The 13736-nt window shown below is 43.3% G+C and overlaps 1 protein-coding gene across 1 annotated transcript in view; it reads right to left on the bottom strand.

Moving 5' to 3' along the window:
* SIL1 (SIL1 nucleotide exchange factor) overlaps positions 1 to 13736 on the bottom strand; it is a 176025-nt gene that overhangs the window by 120130 nt on the left and 42159 nt on the right. Inside the window, exon 4 of the mRNA XM_006923058.2 lies at positions 4650 to 4762. Within this exon, the coding sequence (XP_006923120.2) occupies positions 4650 to 4762 (113 nt within the window). The remainder of the gene's footprint in view (positions 1 to 4649; positions 4763 to 13736) is intronic.

The raw sequence follows: 13736 nt of genomic DNA, 5'->3' as shown, positions 1-13736 counted from the left end.
GGTTTGGGTTGTGGTCACCTACGCAGCCTCACCCCTCAAACCCCTCCTACCCCTTCAACTTGAAGTTTGCACAAATCCGAACTCAAAAGAAAACCAGGAACAGAAAAGAAGATGTGCTTCCGAGACTAAAGAGCAGACAGACTAGCAGGAGGCACCCTACATTCTGAGGGCATGGACATCAAACTTCCAACAGCCAAGCTTCTAAGGGCAGGCTCTTTGTCAATCTTTTTCACCACTGTATGCCCCATGCCTAGCACAGGGCTTAGTTTGTAATCACAGGACAAAGGAAAGAAGGAATGTTTCCCACTTTCCCACAGGCGGGTATGTCTTTTGGATGCCTTAGACTGAGGCAAGCCCAAAGTAGCTGAGTCTGCTAGAAGCCAGGCACCAGCCACATATTCCAGAACAAAGACCACCTTGTCCACTAAATACCTATGTATTTCAGGGCACAGCCACACTGTTCAGCCTCTGCAAAGCACAATATAATAGACTGTGAGACTTGGAGAACGTTAATAAAATTTACCTCAGAGGTATGTGGGTCAAATGCCTCCCAGAGCCCCGCAGAGATGGATATAAATGAGTGTGGTGGGTCAGGTTTAAAGTAACAGGGAGTGATGGGACTGTGAAAACTGGAGCCCTCTTGCCTTGACTAAGGAACACAGCTGCTACTCAGCTGGTTCACCACTGCCATCAAGGTATTCAACTTGAAAACAGAAAACCAGATTTGTATGTGAAATTTTCTTATTTTTAGAATACTAAGAGGGCCAAACTAAACATCTATAAGCTTTAAACTGCAAATCTTCCTTTGGTATACAAACAACTCTTGCTTTAGTATATCTATTAGCCAGGTAACTCCTGGCAGGTGTGGCTACAAGCAAGCAACCAAATTCTTATCATCAAGAGAGCCAGAGGAGAGAAAGAGCAATTAGGGGGATCATTTTATAAACTATTTAAATGTCTAACCAATGTACTATATACTTGAAAGTAATCAAATAAAAAAATTTTTAAATCTAAAAAAAAAGAGAAAGAAAGAAGCAGAAAGAGACAAGGAGAATGGTGATGATAAGAATATGGTAGAAAGCCCTTCAAAATCTAGGCAGGGCTAGTGTTCATTCTGATGACTAGGGGCTGGAAAAGCCTCTTTTTCTAGATTTCTTTAGCAAAGTTAACAGGGCACACTCAAGAAAAAGGATTAGAAGGAGACTGATGAACCACTGAGCCATATGTTTCAAGGCCTAGGAAGGCCAAAATTTTCACAACAATCCTGTCACTGCTCAAAATGGTGAGCTTCCTCTTGGTATCACCTTTGAACCAGATGTTAAGCTATACACACATACACATACATACACAGAGAAAATCTGTCGTTATTTTACAGCATACTTCAGTTTTTAGTGGGAGTGATACAAAATTGGTGCTCCCTTGTCTGATCAGCTCACCCTATTCAACAAACTAGCTCTGAGTGACTTTGGACTATTTTCCCAAATCACATTTGGCAAGCACTAAAGGAGGTTCAGTCACATGAACATATCATAAGCTAGAAAGTCAGTTCAAAAGGGGTATTCCACTAAAGGTTGTGAGGAAAAGTAACATCGCAGGGATGAGGTTGTAATGATAACAGCAGCTACCATTTACTAAGCCCTTACTATATGCCCAGCACTGGGTTAATGTGCCTTCCAAGCCTCATCCAAGTTTCGTCTATGAAGCACTTCCTTTTAGTCCCATTTTACAGATGAGGATGGATATGTCCTGTGCAAAAATCACACTGCTGAGAAAAGCAAAGCAGAGATTTAAGTCCAGGCCTGCCTGGCTCCAAAGCTCATGCATGATTTCTGACTCATTTCTGTGTTTCTGTTCTTAGTCATGTGTCCTAATGGCCATGCCTTGGATACTGAGAGAATGTAGCAGGGGCAATGAAATCATCTTAGCACATTTATCAGCATAGCCCCCTTCCCAAGGGAAGGCTTTCATGACCCAGGTGAGAAACCACAGTCCCAAAAAAAAAGACAAGCAAGACTAGCCTTTCTCTGCCTGGGCAGTGTCCTGAACAGTAGAGAAAGACCAAAAGGTGAGAGAGGCCTGCCGGCCCTTGGTCACCTGCAAAGTAAATCCCATGTTCTGGTGCCCTCTCAGCTGGCTTCTCAGGGCTCTCTTCTATGCTGAATCCTCAGCAACCTCTTCTCCCTACCACCATCACTCCAAATACCAATTTCTTTTCAATTGACTGGCAAGAAATCCCAGCTAAGGTGTTAGCTGACAACGCCTTACCATGTCACACTTCCTTGTGCTTATATCTGAATAAGAGATTCTTAAAGATCAAAGCCTTCAAGATCCAAGAGAATAAATATCTAATGGTAGGTTGATAGACGATGTGGCAAAGACAGACTGCCAGGGCAACATATCAGGACAGGAGTGTGCCTAAATTAAGCCCTAGAAGCAGCTACCCTCTTACTAAAAATAAAAGCTGATATTTATTGACCATCCATTGACCTTACTGTGCCAGTTCCAGTATTAAGTGTGTGCCCTCTCTCCCCCTCCCTCCTCCCTCCTACTCTCTCTCCTTCTCTCTCTATATATATATTTCTATATATATTTCTATATATATAATCACATTTAATCTATGTGAAAATCTTAAGAGGAGGTACAAACTCTCTTTTACAGATAAAAAAACAAAGCTCAGAAATAGCCAAAATGCCAAAGTAAGTGGCAAAAGGGAGTTTACCAAGGGTCTGTGCTCCTTTCAGTGAATTCCACTACCTCCCTCATTACTCACCACCTTTTTGAAGGCCAGTATACCACATAACCACAATCACTTCAGCATCCACACTGCTCCTAAGATGTGGTACCCCAGAGAAGTACCACAGCAAGAGCCAGGAAGGGAGGCTGGCTCCAGATCATACTCTGATACACACAGCCAGCCTTTCCTCGGTGGCCATTAATTTGCACAAATGCCCTTGGGGAGGACAATTCCAGGTCTCCGGGAGCACTTGCCTGGACTCCAGGCTCTGAAGAAAGAATCATAACCACCCCCACCTCCTCCACTGGCCATTTGCACTGTTGTGAAGGTGGCTGGCGGCATAATTTGGATTTTAAATGCCATCAGGAAAGCAATTTTTTTGGTATGAGAGAAAAGATGCTTCAACTCCTACTTGTGCTTAGCACATGATGAAAGATTATGACAAATGGATACAGCTTAGGAACAGACAGAAGGATAAAAGCAGCTTCTGTTGATGAAAGTCAGTATTAACATTTTTTCTGAGACTAGACTCAATAGAGCTAATATAAATGGGCCAGAATAATTATGACTCTGAAAGCTCATCTATTTGGTTGGACTATTATCCGAAAGGGACTTACTAACACACAGTTCTTAAGTAAATTCATCAGCACGCTTTTGTTAATTGTGCATCTGCTAAAGCTCATGATGGGAAGCACCAAGATCCTCATGAGCTGCAAGTTGCAGGGGAACACAGCCCTGATCCCTTGAGATATCTGGGTGCTTTTCTGGGCCACATTATGCCAAAGACAGCTTCAGTCCTCATGCTGTGGTCAGTCCCACCCTCTAGGGCCACTGAGATCTTCTCACTGTCCTTGAAGGAGAGGCCAAAAATCCAGCACCAACGAGATCTTAGAAAACATTAAAATTTCAAAAGGATTCATGACTTCTAACTGTACATTCTCTCCTGCTCTACAAACTAGGGGGAAAGGCAGAGAGAAAACAAATGACTTCAGAGAGAAGGTGGAAGCTTGCCATGAGCCAGAGGTGAATCTCAGCTGAGCTGGACTGTTATTAAATTCATCACAATTGTCATTTGCACTTCAAGGCCCTCCTGCTCCAAAGCCTCCAGCACTTTACCAAACATTTAGTGGGAGCCCCTGGGGTTGGGGAAAGTAGCCAGGGGAGGGTGAAGCTGTCAGAGCTGACAGTCAAGGCTTCTCAAGGGAGGGGAAAGAGAGGGCACTGGGAACTGGTCAAGGGCAGGCTGTTGCTGGGGCAAGCCAGGGAAACAGAGCCAGAAGCCTCAGCATGCTATAGCCAGGCCAACCTCAGGACTTTCTCAGGCATTCTACTCCTGCCTATGGCAATGACAGAAGCCCTAAGCAATGAGGTCTAGATTAATAGAGGCCTGCAAAGAACGGGAACAAGAAGACAGATGGAAAGAGGATACAGATAAACTGAGAAAGCACAAGGGGAGTATAGGAAGAAACATTCTTACTTGAGCTCACCACACAGGCACCCAGCTTTTGGGGGAGAATCCTGACTTTCCCAGCTCTGTCACATACTGGCTGTATGATTTTGGCCGTTACTTAATGTCTCAGCTTTAGTGTCCTCCTCAAAATGAGGATAATAATTGCAGTTGTCTACTTCGTAGTGTCGTTGGGAGCATTAAATGAGAATATATATAAAGCATTTAATAACAATGCTTATTGGTATTATGTCATTAATATCATCATACTTTCCCCAAAGAGAGTTTTAAACAGAGGCTAGAGGACTCAGCGATAGAGGGGAAGAAGTACACAGACTCTATGACCCAACGCTGGCCACATTCCTATAAGAAAAATAAAAGCTCACCCCACTCCCACAGCAGTCCTGGTGGCAATGGAGTCTTTCTTGGACCCGACAGGGATCCCTCTACTGATGAAAAGATACTTACTGGGTTCTGATGACTGAGGCAGAAGATGAAGCAGGAAGCCATCAGCAGCCCGAGCAGCATGCCGTGAGGAGCCATCCTAGATAGGGGCAGGCCCTCGGGAGGCACAGGGAGACCTGACAAATGTAAACACAGAAAACAGAAAGTAAACAGGAAGCTGGTGCCTGATCCCTCAGCACTGTGATTCCCATGATGTCACTGGTTGGATGTCAGATGTTTCCCACTTACAGGCATCACAAGTCTTCTACCACAGGGGTAGATCTGAAGTAAGCCTCCATCTCCCATAAGGAGTCCATCTAGCCATGGGGAGATATGCCTTTGTTGGAACTGAGTCAACCAGGACTCCTGCATGAGCTATAACAGCCCTGATCCCTTCCTTCCTCATTATCAACTCATTACCAAGTTGTGCAGGCTGGTATTAGTTATGATAAGAAAAGGAAGCTAACAACTGATTTGTGTGTGGACAGACATGGGCCCAAATCTGCATGAGTCTTTATAACCATTCACTTCTAAAGCATACCTGCTGTTATACCTGAAGACAGATGCCTTTAGCATACCCTAAACTAGTAAAGTTCAATATTCCCAAGCCAGAAGCCTTCACATCACTTTTCAAATTCAGACAAAGAAACTAAAGTGCAGGCTGTTAAAATTAAAATGACATAAGGATGAAAGGATGTCCCTGTACATGGCTTGGAGAGTTAATTTTGTTAAAATGACAATACTACCAAAGCTATATGCAGATTCAATGCAATCCCTATCAAAATCCCAATGACTTTTTTTTATAGAAATAGAGAGACCTATCTTAAAATACATATGGAATTTCAAGGGCTCAGAGTAGCCAAAAACAAAAAATCTTGAAAAAGAAAGTTGGAGGACTCACAGTTCCTGATTTTAAAACTTACTACAAAGCTACAGTAATCAAAACAGTGTGGTACTGGCATAAAGACATATAGAATTGGAATAGAATTCAGAGCCCAGAAACAATCACATATATGGTCAATTATTTTCAACAAAGGTGCCAAGGCCACTCGATGTGGAAAGGACAGCCTTTTCAACACACTGTTCTGGGATTGGATATCCACAATGCAAAGAATGAAGTGGACCCTTCCCTTACACCATATACAAAAAGTAACTCAAAATGGATCAAAAATCTAAAATTAAGAGCTAAAACTCTTAGAAGAAAACATAGGAAAATCTTAATAACCTTGGAGTTGGCAACAGTTTCTTAAATATGACTCTAAAAGCACAGGCAATAAAAGAAAAAATAGATAAATTGAACTCCATCACAATTAAAAACTTATGCATGTTAAAGGACAAATTCAAGAGAATGAAAAGCCAATTCAAAAAATGGAAGAAAATATTTGCAAATCACATATCTGAATGGGTTTAACATTCAGAATATATAAACAACTCCAACAGCTCAACGACAAAAAAACAACCAAATGAAAAATGGGCAAAGGACTTTCTCCAAAAATGATACACAAATGCCAACAGGGATATGAAAAGATTCTCAACATCATTAATCATTAATAAAATGCAAATCAAAGCCACAGTGAGAGAACACTTTAAATCTGCTGCAATGGTTATAATAAACAAACAAAAAAAAAGCAGAAAATAAATATTAACGAGGATGTGGAGAAACTAGAATTCTCATACATTGCTGGTGGGAATGTAAAATGGTACAGCTGCTGTGGTACAGTTTGGTGGTTCCTCAAAAAGCTAAATATAGAATCACCACATGATCCACAATTCCACTCATAGGTATATGTTCCACCCAAAAGACATGAAAGCAGTGACTCGAACAGATACCTCTATGTGAATGTTCATAGCAGCATTATCCACATCAGCCAAAAGGTGGAAGCAACCCAAGTGTCCATCAATGGATGAATGTATTTTTAATGAGGTATATGTCTGTATATATACAATAAAATATGATTCAGCCATAAAAAGAATGAAATTTTGATACATACTTCAATGTGAATAAACCTTGAAAATGTTGTGCCAAGTGAAATAAGCTAGACATAAAAGGACAGACATTATATGATTCTACTTAAATGAAATGTCTAGAATAAGCAAATTCAGAGACAGAAAGTAGATTACAGGTTACCAGGGGAGTTACTGGGTACAGAGTTTCTGTTTGGAGTGGTGAAAAAAATTTGGTCAGCAAACTAGAATAGAAATCAAGCGAACTTAATCCAAATTGGCAAATGATATAGAAAAGAAAGGCAGAAAAACAAAAGACCAAAACAAAAATCCTTAGAAAAATTCAGAACATGTCAGTATTAGGCCCAGACCCTTATAAAAAATTTGTATGTTGATCACTCAGCCCCAAAATACCTCATTAGGCAATTTACTCAACAAAGGCTTAACTGAATTATGGGGGAATATTTCTTAAGAGTATGGTGTTTACCTTTTCTCTTTCCTATTCCTGCCACACTCCTCCATGCTCCACCTCAAGAAATTGGTCCTGTGACATGACTGCAGTGAGACCAAAAGCCCTGCCTGAACTCGCCCCTCTCTCAGAAGTTACTACCCCCTTGCCTGGACCACACCTTCCCAGACAAACTTTCCCTAAGGACATCTGGAGCCATAAAGAAAAACAGCCCTGCTGGACCGGCACTGTGCTAAAAAAGCACAGCCAAATGGAAAAGCAAAGGCTTGGGTGCTATAAATAGCTGCTACACTCACCCAGCAGCAAAAGCCTTTGCTTTCTGCCAGCTTCTCCCCTCTTTTTCTGTCGACAAAATGGAACAGTTGAGTGCCACATGAGCTTTCCCCAGCAACCTGGCTCCCTGGGACACCAATCACAGTAAAAGACAGGGAGTTCACAGCACAGCACTAGGTTCTGGACAGGTGCCTGGCTATGTCCGGGTATGAGAGGGGTGAGGGGCCAGGTTGGGTGAGAATAAACAAGGGGCAGAGGCTGCCACATAAGGAGCGAGAAGGATGAAAAGGGAAATTCAAGTATTCCAAAATACTCATCCCTGCAGCCTTGGCTGTGGGGAAAAGGAATAAAAAATGGAAGTGGGAGACTCACAGCATTATCAGGACAACCTACAATAAGAGGGAACAAAGATTATCCCAAAAGCCGCAGATTTCCTTTCCCCTAAATGAGCATGTCCATATGTATATGCATGTATACGCAGAGTCAGACACTCCCTCCTGACAGCCAGGGATAAACACTGGAACTGATGCTGGGGAAAAAGAAGAAAAGAGATAAATGAGGAAGTAGTAGTCAAGGGCAAAAAAGACAAGTGAATAGGGAGGAGGCGGCGGCCCAGAAAGGATGAAGGAAGAAGAGGCCAGGGGCAACTGATACACAAACAGCAGCTTCCCCACCTCCTGGAGTAGGATGGGGTGGGGGAACATGAGAGAAATGGCAACTCTCACAAGGCTTCCAGCGCCTCTGTCTCCTGCACACAAATTAACGCCTCCAGAAGCATTTTATTCCACTACTAAGGATGAGAAATCAATCCGCAAATGGATCCTTCATCTCCCCCAAATAATTCCATATGGGCTGCACACCTGACCAATTCATTGTCTCCACATATTTTTCCATGAAACAGGGAGAGAGAGAACATGGAGGGCAGGGAGGTACACAGGGAGTGACCTAGAAAAAGTGAGGCTAGGAAAAAGGTGTGAGACAGTGGTCCAGGCTTTGCAGGTGTACCCAGAGGGCAAGTGCAAACTCTACAGCAAGCAGGCATGCGTAATGGTGTCCTCTTAAGGCCTGGCCTGCACCCATGTCATCTGGTCTTGGTTCTCATTCAAGATGTGGTGGTAGAGAACAAGCAGGCAGTTTCCCCTGGGCTTTATGCTGAAGCTGGGGAACAGAGGGAAAAGGAGAGTAGCACACAACTATGTTCTGCCAAGGTGGCTCACCATCTCAAGGAGTGACCTAGGAGGCAGCGGCAAAAGGAAACCTCAGACTCTGACATAAGTAAAGCCAAAGTCATGACATCCCATTGAGGCACAGTTTAGTACTCTCAGCCTGAGGTTAGTGCCCTCCCCAAACCATCTGCCATACACTAACCCGGGGTTCACCTGATCATCTGCCCCTGAATACCCTGCAGAACCTTCCCATCATCCTTGGCTCTCAGTGGAGGACAGACCTACATCTTTACATTTACAGCTTTCTTTCAACTTAAAACACCACCACTCAGTACAGGAAAAGAGAATGTATTTCAATGTTCCACCAATAACTCTTTCCTTACGCATTGTTAGGCTTTGGGACAAAAGAGATAATAAGGTACTTGAAATGCCCATTTTCCTATCAAAAACTGGCCATTTGTAGGCTGTACCTCTAAATGGAGGTTGGATGCTCTCAGTAATCTGTAATGCCAGCTTACTGTAACCCACAGTAGATGCTTGGGACACGAGTGGGAAGAGGCTCTTGGACTCACTAGCCCCTGCCTCCTTTGGAACCTCATGCCCACCACTCAATTCAGACAGGGCTGGGGGAGCAGACTGGGCCCTGTGTAAAGAAGATATCACCCATAACTTTTGTCTTCTCTCAAGGCAGAAAAGGATGGCAGGAAGCCAGCAAAGGAAGAAAGATTGAGACTGATGGATCCCTAGAAGCTTCAGAGATAGCTGGTAGGCCCCATGGACAGTGGCTGCTCTCCAGTCTCAGGGACAGAGCACAGGGTGAACAGGAAAAGGTCACGAGTGTCCTGAGCAGGCAGAGCCACCTCAGTGACCTGCTTGGGAGCACTTGGAACACCGTCTTATGAAATGCTCACATTCTTAACCTACAGTATATATCCATGTATGTATCTCCCCAATTCTTTTGGAAAAAGTGAAAGGGCAAGAATTCCTGCCTTTATCTTATGAGGAAATTGAAGAAGAAAGATAAAGACATTGGGTAGAAAGTGTAGCACGTGGATTTAGAGTCAGACAGACCTAAAGACAATTCTTGGCTCTGCTAATTCCTAGCTATGTGGTATTGGACACCACTTCACTAGATCTCAGTTTCTTCACCTATAAAATGGGCAGAATAAGAGCTCCTACTTCAAAGAGTGTTAGGGAAAATTAAATAAAACAATGCATGGAAAGTGCTTGGTACAGCACCTGGCACCAAGTTATCATGCCATCATTAGAGCAGGTATGACAACTCTCCCCTGGAGCCATAGGCATTCAGGGCCAGGCCAGGCACCCTGCAACCACTCTCCAGAGCTCCTGCCTCTTATAGAATATATTTACCCACTAGCTGACCCCTCACCTCAAAGTCTTTTGTTGGGTATCTACTCCTAGGAGGTAAAGGAAATAGATGTTAGAGAAAAACCTCCAAAGCTGAAAATAGAGACCCAAGCCAATTCTCTGCTGAGCCCCAAGGCAGACCCAGCCCATTCAGTGCTTTTCTCAACATTCTAGTGTCCAAAGAGCCAGGCCAGCTGTAGGAACAGCTGTAAAACAATCTTCTGCTTTACAAACTGAAGGTTAATGGATGAGTTCTTCTCACAGACACACATTCATTGCTATTTATGGGCTATACGAACTCACCCACATATATACACACATACACACACACGCACAGTCACTCACCTCTATATAAACAGAAGCTCACTGCCTAATTTGAGCAGACAAATATGAAGCTAAAGAAACAATGCAAAAAAGACAATGAAAGGACAGCCCTGACAAGAGAGAACAATGTGTAAAGGCTTAAGAAAAGAAATAGATTTTTAAAGAATAATTTGAAAGACCAGAGAAATAAGTTTGGAGTAGTCAGGCAAACAGGCTTCCCTCCTCTAAAACATAAACTAAACATAAAGTCAGCAAGTAGATGTCAATTAAGTGAAAAGAGCCTTTGAACAGCAAAATAAATGTGGCTTCTAACCTGTCCAGCCCCTAACTAGGTAAGAGGCTGGATATGGAGCATCCTTAAGCCACTGACCATTTATGTAATGGGAACAGTTATCTGCCCCCAAATAGTGAAGTCATGCCTGGGGCCAAGCAAATGCGGTCTGCTCTCAACAAACCCAAGTCACCCAAGAAGGAAAGTAATTAGAGGAGGCTGTTGTAGGGTAGGGGTTCATAACAAACCCAATCCTCTGCCTGACCAGAGAGCTATAAAGCCAAAATCCACTTGTGCAGCCTGCAAGAGAGAGCCCAAGAGAGGCCTTTCCAGTGGCGACACAGGGACAAGAGTGGGCCCCACCAGACCACAAGGAACCAAGAAGGGCTACATGAGCCCACCTGGGACTAGAGCCCTAGAAGGAGGGCAACATGGGATGGGTCGAGATAGAAAGGTAATATTCCTGACCTCCTCTCAATACTCTGTACTTCAAAAGGTGGGAGACATGACCAATCTTATCTCTGTCCCAGTAAGGAAGAGAACAGATCTTCAAGAATGTAGCTAAGCATATTAGCAAAACCTGCAATCTCAGAGACAAAAAGAGTGGCTCCATCTAAAATCAAGCACAAGCAGAGTGACTGAATAAAAGTGAGCCCAGCCTGGTCCTCTCCAGACCTATCCTACACAGCCACACTCTTGAAAGAATCTGAATGCTGAAAAGGAACTTAAAACTCAAATCTTCATTTTTGACTGCTAAAGATCTAGAAGATACAGAAGGCATTCAACATCTATCTACATACAGAATAACCAGAGTTATTTAAGCACAAAGCTTCAGTGGATCCAGGAAGGCTCTGGCAACTTCATACCTGTTGAAGACAAAGAGGTAGAGAGGGTTAGTGCAGGACAAGAATTTTGGTGCCATCAGCACAGAGGTAATAACTGAGGCAACAAAAATAGTATCCCTGTCCTAGGGAGAAACTTGAGAGAGAAAGGAACAATGGGCCAAAAAATAGTCTTTAAGTCATGGCTGGAAGACAGAAAAAGAAAGAGGAGCAAGTGAGGCAACCAGGCAAGGAACAACAAAAGTAGTACAGAATTACACATGTCAAGAGAGGAGAGAAACCTGAGAAAATCAAGTTATGGGCAATAATGTCAGATCAATAAGAACAAAGATGAGAAAATCCACCAGACTTGGCAATGAGGCAGCCAGGGGGCCTTCAAAGGAGAGCACATGTATAAAGTAATGGAAAAACAAGAGAACATTTTGAAAGATTGAGTAGGTCCACTGAAGTTCGGAGAGTTGGAACCACTTCTCTAAATCCAATTTTTTCAACATTTTCACTAGAGTCTTAATAACAGAAAAAAAACTGACTCTAGTGGCCTTATGGAAAGATTCTCTGATGCCATATAATAAGTTCCCATAATGGAGCCACCCACCTACACACACATCCTCGGGATAGTGATGGGCACTGTCATACCAGCAGAGGGAGGGAGCAGGGAAGCAAACTCTACAAGAACAAACTCCTATCAGACACAACTCCACCTTATCTGAGCTCTCAGACTGTGCAGAAGCTTTAGTCCTTGCACTCTGTAGAGCTGTAGCACTTAGAATGAGGGATGGAGAGAAGTACCCCAGTGACACCCAATTCCCCCAGTATTCAAATGCAGTATCTGGGCAGCCAAGAGGAAAATAAATTCTGTCAAACAATAATTACAGTCAACATTTATAGAGCACTTTCTATGTTCCAAGAAAAGTTCTAAGCTTATTTACTTTTCCCAACAATCCTCTGATACATTTCTAACATGTTGCTTTTTTTGCCCGTGAGGGGAATGAAATTCAGAGAGGTTAAGTAACTTGCCCAAATTCACTCAGACAGAGAGCAATAGAGTCAGGATTCAAAGTCAGTTTGGCCACAGAATCCAAGCTCCTGCCACAAACTATGATGCCTTTCCATTGGTCTATGAAATCAGTCACAGAAACTGAACTCATTTTATTTGTTCTGCAACAATGTTAATAAAAAGACACACATTTTGTGTCGGGAGAGAAATTTTTTAATGAGCCTACTGGAGCCCTCTTGTGGAAAGACCCACATTTCTGCACATCATACACATGCACACACTTGCACATGCACACACACACATTTTGATTACTGAATGCCCTTGGCACAGCCCAGCCCACAGCAGAGGCAGAAACAAACAAGAGGAAGAATGCTCTTGATTCAAATTGCATCTAGGTCACTGGCACCTGTGTGGTTTGACCTCTTCACCTCCCATTATTCAGGCTTCTCAGCTGTACAAGAAGCAAAAGCATCCTTGCTCCTCCACACAGAGCTCAGCACTCTCCTCACATATGCCCAACCGTCCGGCAAGAACACAGCAGAGAGGAGGGGAGAACTACATTGGGTAAAAGTTGGCCAAGATGATATCCAAGCTCATTTCCAACTAGTCTATGATCCTGGCATCCCATTCCCCATCTAGGAAACATAGGACAGGATCATTTCTACAGGGAACATAAAGAAAATGGAGTCCAAAAGGTGAATGGGGCTTGAATAAGCACACCGACAAGCGACCAGATGAATTACAGAAATACCCCAGACCTGGTCAATATACTTTCCACCAGGCCGTAGATTGCAAGCTCCTAGGAGGGAATGGGCAAGGAGACCTATTCCTTATACTTGCTCCCTGACCTTGCCTGAGGTCCTAAGAGTAACAGGCCTATGTCTAATAACAGCCAAGGTTACCAGAAGCTCCACTCTAGTTCATCTCCATTCCAATGTAATGAAAAAAAGATGGACTCTGGATTTTGACCCAAGTCTCCTGAACTAGTTGTGGTACTTTGGGCTAGCTGCTTAACCTCTCCAAGTTTCAACTCTGTCATTTAAAAGGAGACTTGACAGTACATTATAGGATAGTTGTCAGTATTAGATGATGTGAAGCATATAGCACAGTGCCCGACACAAAGTGAGGGCTCAAGAAGCTTGCAATTCTCACTAACGATTGTTAGAGAAAAATCTGAGCAAAGGACAGGATAAACAAAAGCAGCAAGGGTTCACCCCCATATAGAATTGTCTTCTGTTCTTACAGTCAAGCTTCTCCTTGAAACCCAGCTTCTCTGAGCCACAGGTCAGCCACACACCTAAACTACACTCTAGGTAGCTTCAGAGGCATTTCAATGAAACCTTTAACCGATTAGTCGCTGGCTCTGCATCGGTGCCCCAATGAAGAACAGCCACTTCAGACTGAGACAGCCACTTCAAAGCCCAGCTTCCTGGTAACTAGGCCTGTCTGAATTCCTG

This window comes from Pteropus alecto, unplaced genomic scaffold, assembly GCF_000325575.1.
Source record: "Pteropus alecto unplaced genomic scaffold, ASM32557v1 scaffold78, whole genome shotgun sequence".
Taxonomy (NCBI): Eukaryota; Metazoa; Chordata; class Mammalia; order Chiroptera; family Pteropodidae; genus Pteropus; species Pteropus alecto.
This window is presented reverse-complemented; position numbering and strand designations above follow the sequence as displayed.